Here is a 21,205-nt window from a genome sequence, read left to right on the forward strand (position 1 = left end):
ACTCTGAAGGATATTCACGTTTCCTGTTGTGTCTCACGATGCTTTTTTGAAAAGCTCTTTCTACATACATAAATGTATGTATATATTAGTCAAGTTCTGTATGTGTAACAAGCCAGTGTGAGACATTATGAGGCATTCACTGGAGTTCTGTGAAATCATATAACTTAAAATGGGGCCCATCGGTGCCTTGTGAGACACGTAGGTGTGCAGGGAAGGATTCTCACTGATGATGCAAGCACCAGACTGACACTAACTCTTAATTTGCTCCACGGAAGATTTCACGTTGTTCTCAAAGATAAAGAGGGAGCTTTCAGCTGGAACATCATGTCAGATGAATCTTGTTTCAAAGTAGCATTGATTTTTAGTTAGAATTGAGGGCTGGAAGTGTGAAGCTTGTACTGTTTGTACTCAACATGAAAATCTTTCCTATCAGGATGCCATTTCCATGTCAATGTCCTCAATAGACTGACTAAACTGTGATCCTGCATGAACGACTGAATTAAAACCAGGGCTGAGAGTGTGGTGTAAGCACTCTCATTATATTTTTTCACACTAAATTGTGCAGGGCAGAAAACGTGATCCAGAACAAATGGAAGGACAGTTGTCTTATAGCTGAAGCCATCCTGTACGTTGTCAGATGCAGAGGAAGGTTCTTTGGACTTGAACAGCACTCAGCCTGTCTGGCCGCTGGTTTCAGTACAGCATCCTATGTGTTACTGTAGTAAAAATGTAAATAAAGGATGTTAGGCTTGATGTAAGAGCAGGGAGACAAAGCAGAGGCAATAGGAACAGCTGTCTGTTCCTCAGAGCCTTTCTACTGGGTGAGACTGTTTCTGATTACAGCTGTAGCACTGTAAATGCCTGCTAGATGTCTGGTGATAATCCATTCAGTGCAATTACAAGGCATCCGTCACCAGCAGGGTCTGAGCCACAGGCCTCTTATCTGGGAAAATTGATGGAAGAGAAAGAGGCAGTGAGGGAAGAAATCAATGTCTTTCACCAATGTGTTCTGCCAGATTAAATTAAGCAGTGTGGGATCCCGTCTTTATACACTGTGAGAATCAGAACTTAAAGAATCTGTTTATAGCGAGCTTGATCATGGGCAAGGTGAGGGATGAACACCTTTATTGGCCTGAAGTTCCATCCGTGCCTCCTGCTCACATCAGCAGCACTTGTGTGTGCAGAAGGAGTCCAGAACTTAACCTACAGAACATTTAACTTGTATAGTCGTAACTATTACCCTTTTCCTTTTCTCTGTCTTGGTAAATGTTTTATCTCAACCCACGAGCTGTACTTTCTTTCTTTTTTAGTTATTCTTTCCCCCATCCCACATAGAACCACATTCTGTGGTTTCTTCATGCCCTGCCTGTGGTGTGATGGTTGTTGTTGTTGCAGCTCATACAAACAGCAGAGACAAGAGCAGTCATTAGTGATCAGTGATAGAGAGGCCAGAGGACTGAGCAAGCTGGGCCAGAACAGGCTCTGGGGAAGTATTTAGGAGCATGAAATTCTCAAGCTTCCAGATTAAGGAGCTGAGTCAGCAGACAGCAAATACAAAAGTAAATCCAGAAAGATGAGCCAGAAAACCCACAGATACTGTACAGAACAATTCAACTCAATCAGTTCAGCACAGAGACCCGTGGAAGCTTTTTTTTTGTCCCTCCCCAACACGAGTCTGTGAGAATTTGCATTGCAGTCAGGTATACTTAAAGTGCACATAAGCCATCTAATAAAAATTCCACTGGAGTGTATGTCACACAGCTGGGTTTTATTATATTTGTGCTCTCTTCCCACTGACAGTGCCTTTATAACTGGATTACTCACATATCATCATTAACTGTGACACTCCTGGGTTTTTACTGCTTCCCTGGTTCCTATCATCTTCTGCAAGTTTTATCCCTTCCTTGCAGATGTGCCAAGATGGATTTCTTTAATATCTTTTCAGCAGATGAACATGGGAGCACATAAAATTATGGTTCGGACACCACGGGCAGCAATGAGGGCTGCCTTCATTTCTGCCCTAAACCCCTATCAAACCTCTAACCTAAACCTCTGCCTTGCTATGTGTGTGCTGAGTTTTCCCTCTGCTCCATCTGTTAGGTATAAATAAGGGGTGCTGCTAACAGTAAGATGGAAAGGAGCGAGACACGGTGCTGAGCTCTTGTTTAATTCTGGTGTTGATATTTCATAGCTGTTTTTACCCTTTGGCACCATACAAGTGCTTTAGTTGGGTACGTACGCCGTGTTTGGAATTGGTGGCTTTAGGAGCAGTCTCCTCGCTCTGGTCACTGTGTTCATGTGGATATTTCGAGTGATGCACTGATGAAACTATGCAGAGCTCCTCGGTACCTTCAGCTGTAGCTGTGTGGGCAGAGGCACTTTGCCAAAGGAAAGACTGGAAAGAAAGGAGTCCAGGAAAGGTGAGGAAATGGAGAGAAAGCAAAGCTTTGCATGGGCGAAATCTGGACACCTCCATTTCTTGCTGCCTGCTAAGAAACTCTGACAGGCACCAAACTTAACGGTGTTGGGAGGTGCACTTCTCAATGTGGCCCCAGCTGTCTCAGCTCACAAACCACTTCTGAACACCTCATTTATGATGTGACGTTAACTGGCATCCTTGATACAGCTGGCAGATCAGCAGCTCTGGATTTTTCTTAATTGTTTTTCTGTACATAAGCAAGTTAGTATTTAAAAATAAAATAACTATAGTAATAGTGTGTATTGTTTTGGGTTTTGCCAAGATTGACCCGTATCTCCATGGTCTTCTATTGCAGCACCCATGTATCCACCCTCCCTATAAAGGATGCAAGCGCAGAACAGCAGAGGAGGTGAATGAAGTACACGGGGTCTGCTGTGTGTGTCTGTGCCTGTAATGTAGGTCAGCACAATGAGAGCTCCCGGAGCAGCCAGATGAATCTGGGATAACTGCGTGGATGGCCCAAGAATAAGGATGATGTCCAATAGTGCTGGGTAGCTGGATACAGACATCTGAGACTACTGTATGTGCAGCCAGGCCTGACTTCCAAGTTAGCCTCAGCTAACTTCAGGAACTGAAACAAACACGATTCACTCCCAGATTTATTTGAAAACTATCTTAGGTTTGATGTCCTTATCTGAGCTGGCAGGTTGGCACTAACCCAGGACTGGAGCACAATTCTATTCCAGTGCTGGTTGGTGTGTGAGCTTGAAGCTTCCTGTTCTGGAAGGTGCTCTGTCCTGCCCTTCTCTTCTTGCATAATGATTTTGGGTTATTACTACGCTGTTCTTTATCCTTTCAATCTGTGTCTGAGTTAATTTGCTGGTTTGCAATATAGTGATAAATGAGGTTGGGGACTGTCACCCTATTCCTAAAGGAAGGAATTCTGCTGTGTGCTGTTGAGAAATAGAGCTGTGTGTGACTGCTGGTTGTGCCCACTGTTAATGTCCAGGTGGCAGAGACAGGAAATAAACCAACACCTTAGAAAACAAGGCCGGATGAGTCAGAACTAAGAAGTACAATTTGTTTAAGCTTCCTTTGATCGTTCTCTGGCTTTTCCACTGTTTTACAAAGGCACATTAAGAAATGTACCAGAGCTGTGGAAATTCTGCAGCCATTTCTCAGAAAACCATGATTGAATGACTTTAACATATGTTTCCATCTCCTGCTTTTTGCATTTTTCCCCTCTTGTGTTTCTTTTTCTTTGACCTGGTACAAACTTTTATGTGCTTACACGTCTCCCTCTTCAAAAGAAACGGGCTTCATCCATTGTTAGGATTTTCCTGCTAAAAGCTTCGTTTCCAATTAAATCCCTTTCTTCTATCAGCGTTGCCATGTGCAGACCTGAGTGTGATTGTAAGTGGTGCCTTGCAGCCTCATGGCAGGGCTGGCTGGTGCTGCTGTTAGCAGCAGCCTCGTGTTGCTCGTGGGCCTGAGAGCATTTAAAGCAGTCAGACTCTTTTTTTTTTGTATGCTAAAACAGATAAACCATGACAGGAAATCCGAGCTTCCCTCCAGCATCTCTGACAATTTAATGCCACTTCCACCCATAGGCAGAAGGGGCTTTGTTATTTTTTTAGGGTGTGTGGGTGTGTAGCAGATGAATCCATGGCTGCGTTGCATGATCTCAGAACTGGAACATAAGAAATTGGCTTGCAGGGCTAAGAAAGTTTGCTGTTTTGCAGAATATGACTCGTCTACATCTATATGCATGCAATAAATATACGTATAGTATTATTAGCACATCATAATAAATTGTCCTGTCATCAGACGTGTGAGGTGGCTCATGCCATGTGCAGACATCTGGCCCATGTTAGTCACAAGCTTTGTGTTCATTTCTGCACAGCTACAACAGACGGATCCAACAGCCCCACGAGGAACCTGCTGAGGGAGCAGAGCCCATTATGGAGCCTTGCTCCATAACCACAAGGCAGCAAAGCAGAGCACATCTCCTGCCTGCAGGTCTCCAGGTGGGTCTGATGTTCTGTTAGCATCGCTGCTGCCCAGGAACGTCTGAATCTGTTGCAGTGTTTAATTAAACTGCTTTGCTAAGTCCTGACTTCTCCATCAGATCCCTCACCCCTTTCCAGACGCCTCCTCTGACATCTGCCTGTCCTGAGCTGCAAGCAGAGAAAACTCACAAACCATCACATGTCTATTTATTTTTTTCTGGACAAACAATTTTATTTTAGGTAATGCGTCTATACACTGTACATTCAGTCACTGTGGTATATAAGCATAGCTATTTTCATACATAATCTCATAAAGTCCTTTATTTTACAATATTATCTGCTTCGAGGGGAGGGGATGTGGAAAAGGGGGTGGAAAAGGACTATCAAGGTACACAGCGAAATAGATAAATATGCCAAGCTTTTTTCTTATTTTTTTTTTCTTTTTTAAATCAGGCATTTATAAACAAGAAAGCATACATTACTTACATAAAAATAGTTCTAGAATAGTAGAGTAAGTCATAATATTGTCATTAGCAGCAGCATAGGAGAGACCAGGATAACAAAAATGTGCTGAAATGCTATTGGCTATTATAAATGTATCGATTTGTTTTTCTTCCATTGAAAAAATGTCATTTCTGTGATTTCTTTCATTAAAAAAAAAAGAAAAAGAAAAAAACCCAACAATAACAAACAAAAAAAACCCCAAAGCAACAACAACAACAAAAAAAAAACCTCTTAAAAACTGATTGTGAGGGCAGAACGGAAAGAAAAATCGACCTTTGGGTAATAAAATACTTTACAGTGAAAATACGGACAAATAAAATGCAAACGGTGGAGAGAGGTTAAAACACAGCGAGAGCTGCAAAAAGGGGGTTGTGGTGGTTGGTGTTGTTTTGTTGTTCCTAACAGACAGCAAAGGTTCTTCTTAGTTAAAAACACAACTCATAAAACAAGACAGCTACCAGGTAAGAAAGAGTTCTGAAAAAGTAAACACCATATACACTTATAATACAACCGTGTAAAATGAAAACAAGTATTTACATGTTGAATTTACTGTGAAGGTTTTTTCTTTACATTGGCTAGTTCTGTTTGAAAAGCAGAATATGACGTTATACTATTAGCTGCTCCAAAGATATGAATGTTATTGCTGTTGGTTTTTTTTTTTTGTCGTTTTTTGTTTTTTTTTTAATATATTTTTTTCCCTTCGTTAAGTCTTAGTAATAGAAACAAGGAGTAATTAAACTGAATATACAAGTAATATATTTTTAATTACAGGGAGAGTCAACAGCCTGCGTGAAACACCTCTTCTCCCTTTTAACTTCGGAAAGGAAACTAAAGAGCGGATGAAGTGAGAAGATGCCTTTAGGATTCCTGCACTCACAGGTTGGAGTGCAGACAGGGCAGCAGACACAGGAATTACACACAGAACCCCCTCACCTCAACACCTCCATCGCCTCTAGAGATGTCTAGAAGGTATTTCTATGGCTCAATGCTGACAGTTATCATAAAAACAAGTTATGGATGCGGGAATTCTGAACTCAAAAATAGTTATTTCTGCAGATTGTATCAAGATTTCGTTGTAAAAACGGACTTAGGAAAGACACGCAATGATTTAGGATTCTTGTCCTATAAGAGCTCCCTGTCAATTGGCTGCTGGTGGAGCGGGGTTGCCGTCAGCCTTTGTGCACCTTTTAAAGTTGATTTGTAAACCTGATTTTGCGGACATTTTTAATGAGGATGTTTCTATTCCTTTGGATCAAACGCTAATAAGCCTTAACTTCAAATGCTGTGATTTAGTCATGTATTACACTTTATTATAATACATGGCAAAAGAAGAAACGATGCCTTTCTAACAACGGTATGTAATTCATAATGTCATTCATTTTAGGAAGTTTTCCTGTGAATCTCACCTGATCCACGTGAGAAACGAGGATGATGATGGTGGTTTGACAGCAAAGAAAAATGGCTCTTGTTAATTTCTTTTTCTTTGGGGGGGGATAAAAAAAGGCAGAATTCATCAATGTTGGAGGGCAAAAGCATCATATGCACAGAAGTCGTGGCAGTGAATCACTATCCTTCCTGAGACACACAAAATAAACAGTGCCATGTGCTACAGGTCAGTGGGCGCTGCTCCTGGAAGGGAAAGCAAAGTGAGAGGGCTGAGCTGCCCGTGTGGGGGTGAGTCACAGGGGGAGGAAAACAACAATATCTGAAAAGGCAGATTTGAGGGATCTGATATTGGGGTGAGAACAGATGTGTTCTATGTGTAATTTCTTAATGTGGCAGCAAATGGGAGACTTCTGAAATGCACAACGATCAACTAAAGCTAAAAGCGTTCAGTTTCCCTTGAAGAAATCAGTGAATAATAACAGATCTGGAAATCATAAGGCTGAGAACATTTTTATGCATACTGCATAACAAAATAAACCCTTTACATAAGACAGTAATAATGCCCATTAATGAATATACATATGGCAGAGATTTTAATTCCATGCATATGATTTAATAATCACAGAAAAAAAAAAAAAAAAAAAAAAAAAAAAAACATATAAAGAAGCAAAAAAAAAAAGAAAAAAAGAAAAAAAAACCAACACAACAAAACCCACATTAAAAAAGATAAACCCAACAACAAACATTGCCTAAGCATGATCAAAAATCCTTTTGCATTGCACTTTAGAGGAGGAGTTCTGCATCCAGCCTCGGGCTCCAGCATCCCACACACAGGGCCAAGCCCTGCACAACCAGACAGGTTCGTGTCATTTATTTGCTGTCACTGTTTCTTGCTCCCAACAGTTCTACATTGTCCCAGTAATTCTTTCATATTTCGTCTTTTTTGTACCTAAAAACGTATATATGAACTTCTCTGTTAATGCTCACAGTTACTTATAATGGTTATTATAATGGTTTCAAGCAAACAGCTTTTGTTTAAAAAAATAAAAATAAAAATAAAAAATAAAATAAAAAAAACAACCTAAAAAGCCCCTCTAACGTACTGTAAGTAAATACTGTAATTTTAGGATTGGAAGCCGCTTTCTGTCTACAGGGAAATAATTTTTAAGCTTACATAGTTTGCATTAATGTCCAAAAGCAAATAAAGGTTACTGGAAATACATTTCTTGGTTTATAGTAACTCCTGGGTATGATGATGCATAGGATTTATTCTTTTTTTTGTCTTTTTATTCTTTAAGGTTAAAAAAAAAGTGTCAGCGTTGCCTATAGAAGATGCTGAGAGGAAAAATGAGCTGGAAGGCACAACTGCAGCCCCAGATCAACTTCTCACTGAGCTCGAGTGTATCAGAGGTGAGTGTGTGTGGGTGAAAGGAACTTCTCACTCGTTCAATAAAGCACCAGCTCTATCTGAGCACTTCCCAGCCTCGACAGACACAGCCGTGCAGTGCAGCAGTGAAACCCACCCAGCAGCACACGCTGCTCTGCTGGCTTTGTGTTTGGTAGCGTTCTGTACCGAGTTCTCATTTCACATGGAAGTGATGGCGCGGGGTGGAAAATGGCGGTGATAGAATCAAAAATGCTGAACTTGTAAACTTCCAAAATATGGAATAAAATGCAGAGGAAGGTTCTGACAAAGTGCAGTTTAAAATCGACGATGATAATAACAGTAATAGTAAGACAGAGTGATGGTGTGCTGCATGTTTATTCCAGGGCTGCGGCTTGGATCCCAAAATTAAAGTAATTTCTACTTTTAAAAACACAAGTTTTTTCTTTTAAAAAAGATGTCGGCTTATTCACAGCAGCAAAAAACGTTGATTTTTGTGTTCTGTAGTATCCAATAATGCGATGTTACGCTCTCCTTGGGCACAGAAATCCTGACAAACAGTTCGGAATTCAAAGTAGGTAAATACTGAATGCTGTGGTAAAGATGGTGCAACAAAGACGAGCTTTCCAGAGAACTGAAAGCTGACGCGAAGATTTCAGAATGACTTCACATCTTCTGCTTTATTTCTCAACCAACTTCACAGGTCATCCATTTCCTTCCTTTACTTCCTTCTTTCTTTTCCTGAAGCTGAAGTGCTCTTGGATGAAGCGAGTCTTTTGAACACATCGATTAATGAAGATGTCTTTAGAGAACATGGCGTGATCTGAAACACTGAAGTCTGTAAGGCTGGGTTTATCATTCTGAAGCGTCCATCTTCTCTTCCTGCCCTCCCCCACGCCCTTACAATCCTGCATCTTCCTTTCTTCTTGTGTTCAGGACAGGAAATGAAGGTGATTGTTTTTAAGGAGAAAAAAAACCCTCAACTTTGAAAAGCACTCTGAAGTTCTCATACAACCACAGGACAGGATTAAAACTGTGATGGCTTCCTAGACGGCTGGAAAACTGCTAATGAAATGGCATCATCACCAAAGGGCTTCTGCATTAAGAATCCCAAAGCCTTTAATAAGTCATAAAAATTGTGCATCGAAGGTTTTTGTTTTGCTTTTAAAGGTTCATTATAAAAAAATCTTGTTAATTTTTTTTAATACCAAGTCTGTGTAATGAATTACTTTAAATAGCTTATAAGAAAAGTCTGTTTTTAAATTCCAAAAGGTTCCGACAGGCAGAAGGGCAACATGAACACGCTGCCATGTTTGCCTTTGACTCTGATTCTAGTTGGACGATGCTGCTTGCTTGGAGTTTGCCAGTAGAAAATTTGCTGTGGACTTAAAAGTATTTTGTTTATAAACACTTTGTGTTTTATAGGCACAGTAAGATGTTGTGCTATATGGATTGGAAAAAAACAAAAAAAGAGGCGTAATTCAGTGCTTCTGTTATAAAGAGTAACATTTGCCTTCCAACTAATAAGAATCCATATTCATAGATCTGTGTGTTAAGACGCAACTACTCACACATGCACTTACACACGTACCCCACCCATCCTCCCTTACTGTGCATATATGTCATTCTGTCTGTATTAGACGACATGGTGTTTTAATTCTCAATGTTGCTCGTTGTGTTTTCACTGCTGGATTGACTGCTTGACTTAGGCCACAGCTGTTCCTGAAGTTCCTTGACTACTTTTTCCAAGTGTTCCCGAGCCTCCCTCTCATGCATCAGGTCAGCTCGGAGCTGCTCCCTGTCAGCCTCTGCGTGCTGAAGCTTAACCTGCAGGTCCTCGATCTAGGGAAAAGAAAAACCAGACATGAAACCAACACAGCTGAGGTCAGGAATTCTCTTTTTCCCTGCTGTTTTTCCCATGCAGTGTTCTACAATTATCTAAGTGCATTACACAAACTGTTCAGCTTAGCAATACTTAAATGCTTCTGATGTATCATCTATACAGTGTCCAGCTGCAGCACCGTCACATACAGCAGTATGTATACCTCTCCCATATAAACCTCTCCCATTAAATGTGTGGAACTATAAGGAGGCACCTGCAGATTTTCAAAGCTCTTTCCAGTCTGTGAGGAATTTTATTTCTCTGCACTTGTTGCCTTGGTTGTTCTTTTTTTTTTCTCTCTTTGCTAAAGTGGAAGTGAGCTGCAGGTAACGCCCAGAGCAGCAGTTCTCAATCTGGTTATGTTTAGTCTGGACACCTCTTATCAGTGAGACATCCTGTGATGCTAGAGAGGAAGCCCACATCATTTCCTGCTTCTGGTCTCCGGTTAGACATGTCTCACAGTGGTAACAAGTGAACCACTCCCCTTCCCGTTATTGAGAGCCTGGATTAGACAAATTTCTGATTTCTATTGCTTTTTCTTTTCCTTTTTCCTTCTTCCTTAAAGTAACCACATCAAGTATTTGTAGCTTTTGCTCTGGGCATAGCAACACCTGCGTAAAGCATGTGCATCTAACAGCAGAAACGCTGCTATAGTAAATGTGATTAGAATTCCCTTTTCCATTAACACAGGTGAGGGCTCTCTGTATGTGAGGTGTGGGTTCTGAATGTGGGACCATGGTCTTCTATAGGAGATGTATCACTGGGCAACTGGGATTTTATTTATATATATGGTTTTGGTTTTTTTTTTGAGGAAGGGGAAGGCAGGGCATGCAGTTAATTGCTTGTCAGTGCTGTTTCTCAAAGAAATCCAGGAGGCTGCCATTCTACACTCAAGTCTGCTGCACTGGGTTATTTCAGAGGTTGAACAGTGAATTGCCTGGCATCCCACATGCCCTGCAACAACAAGACACAGCGAGGCGATCTAAGGACGCGCAGCCTGAGCTCTTGGGTCACTGCTGGGCTTTGGTTGGTTTAAATAAACGTTAAAGTAATTTCTTACATAAGAATTTGGTGCAGAAAGGACAGGGAAGGATTTTTAACTCAAAGCTTCAAGTGTACACCTGACGTGTAATGGCATGTTCCTGCATTCCAGGAACTACCCTGAAGTGACTGCCTATTGTGTACTGTACTGAAATGGATCCCTATGCGTTGGTATGGCCAGCAGAGTATTAGAGGAACTGAAGTAATCTTAGTCTTGTTGTCTTAGTTGCCTGTAAACAGTAATTTTTAGTGGCCAAATGTGCGAAGTTCAGGGCAGAACTTGAACTGAAGTTCAGGCATGTTAGTAAGACCTCCAATTAGGACCAGGGTTCTAAATTGACATGATGGGGACACAGACATTATACAGGTAAGAGCTGGACTTCAAATGAGACAAAATGAGGCCAGCTGGCATCTGAGAAAATACAGACACAGCCTATTGCTGAGAAGTGCACTATCAGTCAGTTTGCTTGCTGTGAGCTGTCGATGTTGAGGTCCTACCTGGGCAGAGTACTTGGCCCGAAGCCTGCCAGCTTCACAGCCCTTGTCGCAAACCCGGATCTGCCTGGCTTGTTCCAGTTCCCTCTTTAGCCGTATCCGAGACTCGTTGGCTTCCTTCATTTTCTTCTCATTCTCAGCTCTCAGACGCTCAATCTCTTTCCTTAAGTTGCGCTTTGCCTCCGTTGCTTCTCTCAGTTTCTCCTTCTTTGCCACTCTGAGGAACTCCAGCTCCTGCAACACACAAGCAATAAAACATGTGAGAATGGAGGTCCAGAGGCTGAATTAGCACAGATGTTCTATTTAACTGAAGACAGCAAAGTGGCACAATGCTGTGCTATATGCAAAGCCTAACAAGGGAACTTACTGCTTGCCGAAGAAATCCATAAGCAGATCCACGTTGCCAACCCCCATAAGAACACCTAAGGCAATCCTGAGAATAAAACAAGCTGTGTATATTCTAACTCACAGGAATTCTGTTCTGCTGTAGGTAAGTGGTGTGCAGCCCCACGTCTCATGGCCCCCATCCAGCAGGAGCTGCTCTGTCACAGCACTTGGGAAACTCCAGGCTAAAACCTTCAACTAAATGGAAACCATGCTTTGCTCTGGGAACTGCCACCACTCTCTTGAGTTGTTAAAAAGTTGTTAGAGGACAAAATCCCTCGGTGTGCTTTGAAAAACATGGCTGCCCAAAGGACTGTCTCCCAAATGGTTAAATTACAAACTTCTTTCTTTTTTTTTTTTTCCAGAAGCAGCATTTCCTCCCTGTCAGACACAACCCTCACAGCAATGTGTTTCTGTTAAGTAACGCCGCAGTCGGGTCATGGGAAATTCGCTCTTCTGACAATCTCACTTCCTATCCAGGCCATTGTTAGCTCAGCCCTGCCTCTGGAAGCATGCACAAAGGTACTTGCTCTGTATGTGGAACTGGAAACCCACAGCTGTCCAAGTGGAAAAGGATGGTTAGGATCATTTCTTCTACCATGTGCTCGATTTAATGCCTCAGTGCTCAGTTCTGCTGCTTCATCACTCACTTACCTGATACAATTCCTATGTAACTATATACACTGTGTATGTAATTAACAAGTGCAGCAGTTAGCTTTAAGTATACATACTACTTATAAATATTTTTAGCTTTACTTTTAAATACATAAAATGATACAGATTTACTGAAATGCAAAGGAATGAAGTGACTGATTTGCACAAAGTGATGGGGAAAAAAAGAAAAGCAGCTCTGTGGAAAAGTCAATGCTCAGCCTCCCTTCTCCAGGACCTGATCTGCAGCTTGCTCAGAACAAGCCATAAGAAGGATTCAGCACAGGGAGGTCTGCTGCAATGAAGCTCTGTAAGACTTTGAGTTGGTAAACTTTCATAACAGTTCTAATTGTGAACCTATCTATCTATGCACTTCACATACAAACTTTTTCACCTCTTGCTAGTAGAAAATCCAACTCCGAGTTGGTTTGTTTTTCCAGTTTTTAACACAACGCTGATGATGCTGCACATCAGCTGTGGCTCTGAGCTGCTGTCCTTGTTTCATTCCTCAAAGAAAAGCCAGACTGCATTCACCTGCTCTTGACCCACAGTACAGACAGCAGTGCTCTGTCCCCTGGGCCTTGTTTTACAGCTGACGCCCCACAGCTATCTAATGGATTACACGTTCCAGCTCCACACACAGTATTCAGAGAGGACATGCGAAGCTTCTAATCTGATGCTCTCTTGCATTCCTGTGTCCTAATTCTGCCCTACCTCAAATAAAACAGAAGTTCATCCACCATTCTGTGCAGTCACTGTGATCTGTTAATGGCCGCGCTACCTCCAGCTTCTTTTATCTGACTATTTTTCTTTGACCTGATGTACCTGGGATTTACAGAAATGAGTTTCTCCACTGAAAAGAGGAGTGCTGCACTTCAGTTCTCCATGAGAGCTTCAGCAAGAACCCCTCCCTCCAGCAGCTGGGCAATCGCAGCACTCTTACAAATCTTTTAAACTATAAGTAAAAGCTCCAAAATGACGGAGACGTTTCAGTGAAATTAAAGTCAAATAAACTGTGCTGGGATAGAAGGATTTTTTTTCAGTAAAGGAAAAATGTTGATTTTGGTAACCATGGATTTATCCTCTAAAGCAAAAACAGGTGGCAAGCTTGAAAAAAAAGAAAAAAAGAATGGTTCCTGTATAGTTTGGTTTCCCAGCTGAATTTACAAACCCTTCTCCAGTAAAGGCTGTTGCTATTTGGGAAAAATGAGGCAATTCTTTCTAACATGAGACAACTTAATGGTTTCTATCTGGAAGAGCATCTGCAGACAGTGATAAGAGAAAGCTATTCTTCAACATTACCTGATGTAGGCTGCGTTTGGCTTGCAAGGCAGCATTTAGCTTCTCTTCCTGCTTCACTCTCATTTTAACAACTTCATGGAGGAATTTTTCTTTGGCTTCTTTTGTATCTAGGCCACTGTCCAGGGCCTGCCTTAGGTGCTCCAGCTCAGCTTCCAACCCACTGCTGTGAGAGTCAGAATGTGCTGCAACCTCATATGAACTGTTGACTGGGACTGGGGCTTGCATCCCAGGTGAGCTCATGTCCTTTGCAGAGCTGGATGAAGTAAAGGATGGGGAGGAGAGCGAGGATAAGGAGGAGGTGACTGAAAAATAGAAACATCTAAAATTAATAAAAAAAAAATAATGTAGAAAACAAATGTAACTCAAAATATGTTGAGCCCCATTTCTAAAGAGGAGACAGTCAATAATTAATGAAAAAAATGGAAGAAAGAAAATACTCGTTTTATACTTTGAGGCTTGAAGTGTGATGAGAATGCAAACCTGAGTAACTCAGAGGACCAACTTATTGCTTGAATTGTGACTTTGTCTTACATCACAGCTCTATGTGATCCTGGCTTTTTCAGTGGGTAGAACCTGTTCCTTTGCCAAAACTGCACACAGGTTTGGACTGAACATACTGAGATCAGCAGCAGGATTCTCTAAAGGATGTTTTGGGAAGGGAACAGCTCTATCTTCATCTTTCACTGAGGGGCCCAAGACGCCAATACTGTCTAAGAACATTCTGAATCCTGATCCCTGCCTTATACATTCAGCTGCATGGCTGTAGCTCTGAAACTACAACTGCACTCTCAGGCTGAACACATGGGCTACATGTTCATACCCCACAAAGGCTTTGCTGTTTAGTTATGAACTTTTCATTATTACCAAAGGCTGTATCTTAATGTGCCATTGAGGTATCAGGCCTCCAGAATCATATTTGAATACAACAGAGTTCAGTAGCTAACTGCTGGGGGTTAGAGCACAAATAAAGGCAGATCTACACTTACATTCCTCCCTGGTCTCTACTTCAATTTCTGCTTCTGATTCCTTATCCTCTTCAGGGGCAGTAACAGTGGCCACTGGCTCTGGGACAGCCGGGGTCTCTGCAGCATGTTTTCTTTTCCGTGGCTGTGCAGTGCTGCTTGGTGGTTCGCTGCTCCGGGACACCACTGTGGCACAGGGTGGGTTGCTCACAACTTTCTGTTGGGCAGGAGGTGCGAGTGCCACATTGGGAGCCACTGCATTCTCAAAGCTTTTGTAGGAGTAAAAACTGCTTGAGAGGAGGGAGCAGAAGGAAGGAGAAAACAGTCATATTCTTGGACTTGAAAACGCTTCCCAATCCATCTAATTACACTGAAAATGATGGAGGTTTAGGTATTTTTTCCCCAACTTTGGGTGCCTGAAGGCCTCCTCTGACACCTTTAAACACCCTGAGAGTTTCTGCTAACTGTTCCCCCAAATTATCTGCACTTCATGGAAGCAGCCACCATTTCAGACTCTTACAGCACATTTCACCCAAATGCCCACTTAACAAACATATTTAATGAATGCACGCAATGCCAGTAATATTTTTTGTTTCCTTCCTGCTAACTAAAACACTGCAACTGCAAATACTTTTTATTCCAATACTAGTGAACTGATCAACTAACAAACAGTGCAAGGCAACAAACATAAAGCAACTTGCTCGCCAATTATTCTCCACAGTTGCCAGCCCCATTCCTCCCTCAGCAGCCACCTCCTTACCTGTCTCGGATCAATGCAGGAAGATGGGTTGAGAGCTCTTTCTCGTTTGCTGATACAGCAGGGGACCAGGGCCGGAAAGCTGAGAGACGCTGACGGGGATGGACACAGCCAATACTCTGGGAAGGAGGAGAAGGAAAAGTAAGTACAAACAATCTTTAAAAAGTATTAATCCCAACAGAGCACTAATAGTTCTGTTAAGTATGTGTTCTCTTATCTCTAAAGCTGCTCCCCCACTGGCTAAGGCCTATTGGCTTAGCGGGTTCCACTAGAAGAGGTAACTCCACCAATGTGAAACCCCACGTTCTCTTTTCTTTGCCAGCAAGTTATCCGTGGTTTGCACAGACCACGTGAGGCTCCTGAGTTTCAGGATTCTTGTACCTCAAAGGCACGAAGGAATTGCTTACTCCATCATCACAATCAAGGTCAGTGAACACTGGAAGATGGCAAGGGAATTGGGAGGACCGCATAGCTCAATGCTTGCTAGGAAAAGGATAGAAATGTGATTAATTTAGAAAGCCTGGGCAAGGTCTTTCTCACATTAACTCCTCTGGTTTTAGTAGAGGGATGTTACACGGTCATTTGATCTCTCTTTTAATTACAGAATACTCAGCAATCACCTTATTAGACGAACTGGATAAGGACCGTAACCAACTGGACTGCTTTTCCTTCTCGGTAGAAGCTGGAGATTGGGAAGCAGAGTCGTCTAATTTGGTTTTCTTGGAAGCAGGAGGATCTGAAGGGACCTGAAGTAAAGACAGAAGAAATCAAAGACAGTTACTCATTTTGCAATCAGCTTAGAAATGAGATATGAAGCAAAGGCAAGTTTTGTATCTGAAACTAAGAAACATCACTTTTTGCCTACATTTTTAACTCTTAGGAACAACAAAGGAGTGCAAACATGGGGCAGGCACAAATTACAACACAACGTGGTTTCATTCCTCCATTTAAAGCACCCAGGTAAAGTGTAGGTGGTGCAGGAGTGACAGGCAGAAATGTAAGTGAGACATTCACACCATGTTGCAAAGAAGTATCTGCCTTTTATTATTTTTGTATGCAGAAAGGTAAATTTTAATGTGGTTGCTGAACTGGAAAGATTATTTTAAACGAGAACAGAACAGACTTTGTTATTCTGTTTGCAGTGGTTGTTATGCCGATGACTTCACTACCCCACAGCTGCAGTGGATTCTGGGGGTGCTGCCAAGAGCTGCTTTGCCTTTTCCACAAGTGGCTCAGCTTGGCCCATAAATCATCCCCAAGCATAAGAAAGCCCTTTGGCAAGCAAAGCCCCTTTCCTTCAACACTGTGAAGGAATAAAATTCCTATAGTCCCACAGCGGCTTGCAAAAAAATTGGTAACTACTGGTTTAACTGGTGCACTGGGGACACCAGCTTGAAGCCTTGCCAGTACAAACTCGTCTGCCGGCAAGGAGGGAGAAGGTTCTGGACCCTGCTGTGCACCATGGCTACAAATAAGGAGAGCAGCACGTTGCCTCGGCTTCTCTTCCATCTTCTCATCCTCCTTTTTGCAGTTCTGAACTCACCACATTTCCATGTGGTTCTAATTGAGGTGGCAGAACCAAGCTGCACAACCACCAGTAGCTCATCTTTGCATTGCATTTTCCCAGTCCAACACCTCGCTTTCTTTTATATCACAAGCATTTATGCTCGTTTTACAGATATGGCAAAATTCTGAGAGCCCGATATGCTTCAAAGAGAGGCCTGTCTGATGGTGATAGAAGGTTAGGACCTTCCTGGTCAGCATCTTGTTTTCTGAAAACTGGTCCTTTCAAGGCATCTTAAGCTGGAAATTCAAAGACTGCTTCTCCAAATCGTTCACACCTGGAAGTGGTGACTTTACCTGAAGAATACACTGACTTCAACATTGCTAAACTGCACTGATCCAGACTCCCAGCTGACTTCCATACTGACAGCCATGAAACCAGAGCAACACCATCCCTTTTGCACACCTTAATTAGGAGGAGATTCTGACCTGCAGGAGAACAGCCTGCTCCTTGCATGGAAGCAGGGCAGCAGTGTGAATATCCAGCTGATGCCAGTTCATCTGGCAGCACGCACACTCCTAAGGCTTCTATAGCCCAGTGTGCATAGTAACATAATCAAACCAAGTCTGGAGGTTTCAGTAAAACATTCCCTGGCACTCCGGAGCTCGGGGCAGCTTTCCATATGTAGCAGATGAAGTAGAATGACATGGGTGTGTATATGTGTAACCGCAAGTACAAAATTAGCCCGTACCAGTGCTAAATGCCAGCTTCGATGGATTTGCAAAGAATTCTTGCAGCACAGCCTCAGGCTTACTTAGGGTTGACTCCGTGGCTGGCTACGGCCCGGCACCTCCCATCTAACCCAACTGAGAGAAGGCATTTCTGAATGCTTTTTGTAGAAATCACAGGACAATGCACTGGAACCGATCTGTTTCTTGCTTTCAGAGATGCTGTCTGTGCAGAATTAGTGACAGCATTAGAAAGGTATTTGGCAAGTGACTGCCGATCCCAGCCCTATCCACTGGGGATGGTGAGCGGCGTGGGGAGGGGAGCAGCGCTGGAGGGTGGGGAGGAGGAAGGGGGCTTGGAATGGGAACCGCAACAGGTGGTGGGGCTCAGGGAGCCTCCTCCCCCCGCACCCGCTGCCTTCGTGCCCCTCGGCACCACCCAGCTGGAGCTGGACCCATCCCTGTGTCAAACAGGGCCCAGGGAGAGGCAGGTTCAGAAGGGGCTGGAGGGGAGAGATGTAACTAGTATGATCTCATTTGCATTTTTAAAGAAATCCTGCCTCCTCTCCAGCTTTCTCCACTGTCACCCTTCTTTTCTCTTAAATCCAGGCTGACATCTGAGGTTCAGGAGGGCTCCGAGCACAAAAAAAGCAGCAGACGTGGGAAGGATGCTTAACCTTTTGTTGCCAGGAGCCAGCACCGATCTGACAGCGTGAGATGCTGCAAGGAGTAAAGCAGTAAATACGTGTGCACGGGGGAAACGTTTTACCCTTCCCAGAAAGAGATGAAAGCAAGGTGACAAAACGGGGAGAGAAAACAGGTGCTCAGCAGGGCACACAGACAGCTCTAACAGCATCATCTCCCATCACAGGGTTTAGAAGCACTGCTAACAAACTGGAGCTGAGTGGCACAGCCCGCCAGTGTCACACCTGAGCTGCTGTGATGACCTCGGACACTTTCCTTTCTGTTCTGGCCAACAGATCGTTGTTTTCTAAAGCAAATGACATTTTGAGGGAAAAACAAACATGGAAAGATTTATAACAGCCCTCAAATATATATATATATATATATTAAGTGAATTCCAAAGAGAAACTCGGCCATGTGAACTCTAAACGTTCTCCCTTCTAAGACAAACTGATAATAAGCAGCCTAATTTGGCCTCTGGCCAACCGGGGCCACGTTGGACACGTCAGATCCGATTTTCTGGTTCAGTTCAGTAATACAGAAACAAAGCAGGAAACCAGCAGAAAGCATTTCTGAGCCCGCACTGCTCCGACAGCCCTCCCAGCACACGGTCAGCGTGGAAGCGGCCGACCGGGCGGCACAGCCAGCATAGTGGGGGGGAAGGCAAGGTGGGCCCATAAAAAATGGCTATGATTTGGTGTATTGGGGCTGTTCACGGATGTGATTGCTGCTGCCTGCTACCAAAATACACTCCTGAAGCAATCTGCTGCCTTCCCCTACCTTATTTCCAGCTCTGCAGGGGCTGGGCTGGGTGCCTGGCTCGTGTTCTCTGTGCCCTTCTCTCCTGGCTCTGCTGCACCCAGCGACTGCAGCATCCTCAGGCCGCTCTGTGCTGTGAGCTGCCATCCACTAGGGGATAAGCTAAGACCACTGAGAACAGGACAGTGCACCCTTCGGGAAGGAGCTGAGTGCCAGCTAAGTCCTGCAGAGTCAGTGGAACCACACACACAACATGGTTTGGACGCTATGTTGACTGGTTTAGTGAGAACTGCTGGTGATGGGTGGCTGGTTGCACTGGATGATCCTGCAGGTCTTTTCCAGCCTTGATTGATTCTGTGTACTCAGTATTTCAGTCTCTTAAAAAAACAATTTGGGAAATAACGGGAAGCCGAGGAGCTCAATTTCATATTTCTACCTCTCATGTAAATCAGAAGCATCTCAACTGAAAACCCTGCAGCTAAAAAAGCCTGCAAACCCAGAATAGGCAAAATAAAAAGCGGGCTCTCGATCTATAGATAGATGCTGTCATTTGTTCAAGCTATCGCTTCTGCTACGAGTTCACGCCAACAGCTGAGTTCGGTTACACCAGGAGGAAGGGTGGGGCTTCCTGCCTCTCTGATGCTCGCCTGGCTGTGAAAATCAAGCAGCTTTCTCATTAGGGGCACAAACCACAAGACCAGACGCCGGTCTGATACAATGTGGAGAAACCCCAGAGATAGACTGCTTGGGTTCAAAACGTGTCAGACATCCCAACACAAGAACGCATCAGAAATGAAACAGCGGGGCTGGTGATGAGCACACAGAACACCCCGCTGGCACCTGGATGCCGCAGCCCTGATCACGGCACAGCATGAAGACCCAGGGTCTCCCACTGACCCCGTGAGTTCCCTGATGAGCAGTTATCTGGTTGCTCTTCTCCTGTCCAGCCCTGGACCACCTCAGCTCACATTTTACCCCAAGGGAACGTGAAATAGAGGCAAAATCCTGAAGCAGCAACTATCCTGCAGAGCAGGTGCAGGCCCTGCTGCAATGCACAGGCTGTAGCAATTATGAAGGGCCAACCTTCCACCTGATATCAGTCTAATGTTTCTTTACTCTTTGGGTAAAGAAAGGCTTGGGACCCCAGGTTTTGCTACCAATCGAACCTCCCCTAGGAAGCTTACTTGATCAGAAATAAATGCAGATCTCAAGACCAACAAATGGAAGAAGAGACGATTCAATCATATGGAACTGAGTGCTGGGAAGGTGGAAATGATTTTGGAGTGGCAGGGGAAGGAAGGAAAACCAAAACAACATCCTCTGTACCGCAGAGCTGTCTTCAGAGCGCACTCCTGCCCTTCAAAAGCTGTGAAACCACCCAAGTTTCTTCAACCCTACAAGTTTCCAAACCTACAGTCACTGAGTTTATCACAGACGCTCTTTGAGTCTCTTCAGCAGCTGCTCAACAAAATGAGTATTTCCCACCTGGATCCCCCTGGGAAGCAGGGTGCCATGGAGGCATGGGGAGCAAGGACGAGGCCCATACCATGTCAGCATCCCAACAGCAGCAGCTAAGTCCACTGAGAAAAACACTGCTCTGATTTTCTCTCTTCCTACTTTTTCCTTTTGTTTGTTTTGAAGAGACATCTGAAAAGATAGCTGATTATTTGCTAAGCAATGTACTTGGGTTTTGGCTCTTGGTTGGAGCAACTGGAAGCCTCTTTTCCACTGGCTAAGAGCTTGTTTTGCCCTTCCAGTGGAAACTAGAAGTTATGGCTTGAGAAGAATTCCCTGCCCTGTGGTTTAAAACAAAACAAAACCTTCAGCTCCCACTTCCCCAGCTGAGCTGAGCCAGCAATGGGGAGCGGTGCGAGGAGGTTGGGACTGAAGAGGAAAAGGGCCCCAATCCCTGCCCGCTGCTGGCAGCGCTCCTGGGAGCGGAGGAAAGGGGCTGGCAGAGGGCAGTGCCTGCACACAGGGAAACAAGGCAGCCCTGGCAGCTGTAAGGAGCCCCACGTCCGGCCCCTCTTGTGACTGAGGCCGAGGTGAGCCACGCCATCAGATTCAGCAAGGAAAATCAAAATTTCCTCTGCTAACAGGCTTGCTTTGCCCAGTCCTTGCTGCATTGTTTGTGGGGTCATGGTTCTGGAAATTCAAAGGCCCTTTGTGGGTGAAATTTTCTCTCGGTGTTTTCTTTGAAATGAAACCAGTATCTCTTGCTATAACTGCACTAAAGTTCCAACTTCGAGCTCTCTCCAAGGCCTCTGTTCCTGTGCTGCAGAGACACGTCCACTCTGCCCGCCAAGAATCTCATTTTAATTTCAAATGTTACATAAAAGGGCAAGCATTCCCCT

The 21,205-nt window shown here is 43.7% G+C and overlaps 1 protein-coding gene and 1 long non-coding RNA gene across 6 annotated transcripts in view; one reads left to right on the plus strand and one right to left on the minus strand.

The window, feature by feature from the left end:
• LOC107323429 overlaps positions 1-6,954 on the plus strand; it is a 32,722-nt gene extending 25,768 nt beyond the window's left edge. The window contains exons 3-4 of the long non-coding RNA XR_001559243.2: positions 4,323-4,446; positions 5,704-6,954. This is a non-coding gene — a long non-coding RNA (uncharacterized LOC107323429). The remainder of the gene's footprint in view (positions 1-4,322; positions 4,447-5,703) is intronic.
• The window catches only part of SKI (SKI proto-oncogene), an 88,619-nt gene continuing 72,048 nt past the window's right edge, over positions 4,635-21,205 (minus strand). For 3 of the 5 annotated variants that reach the window (XM_015882470.2, XM_015882469.2, XM_015882472.2), the window contains 6 exons: positions 15,797-15,922; positions 15,180-15,295; positions 14,444-14,709; positions 13,458-13,759; positions 11,124-11,354; positions 4,635-9,544 (listed from right to left, as the gene is read on the minus strand). In XM_015882470.2, coding sequence (XP_015737956.1) covers positions 9,356-9,544; positions 11,124-11,354; positions 13,458-13,759; positions 14,444-14,709; positions 15,180-15,295; positions 15,797-15,922 — 1,230 coding nt within the window. In that variant the 3' untranslated portion in view covers positions 4,635-9,355. The remainder of the gene's footprint in view (positions 9,545-11,123; positions 11,355-13,457; positions 13,760-14,443; positions 14,710-15,179; positions 15,296-15,796; positions 15,923-21,205) is intronic. The other 2 variants (XM_015882471.2, XM_015882473.2) reach the window with 1 other exon arrangement.

The sequence above is a fragment of the Coturnix japonica genome, chromosome 21, assembly GCF_001577835.2.
Source record: "Coturnix japonica isolate 7356 chromosome 21, Coturnix japonica 2.1, whole genome shotgun sequence".
NCBI lineage: Eukaryota > Metazoa > Chordata > Aves > Galliformes > Phasianidae > Coturnix > Coturnix japonica.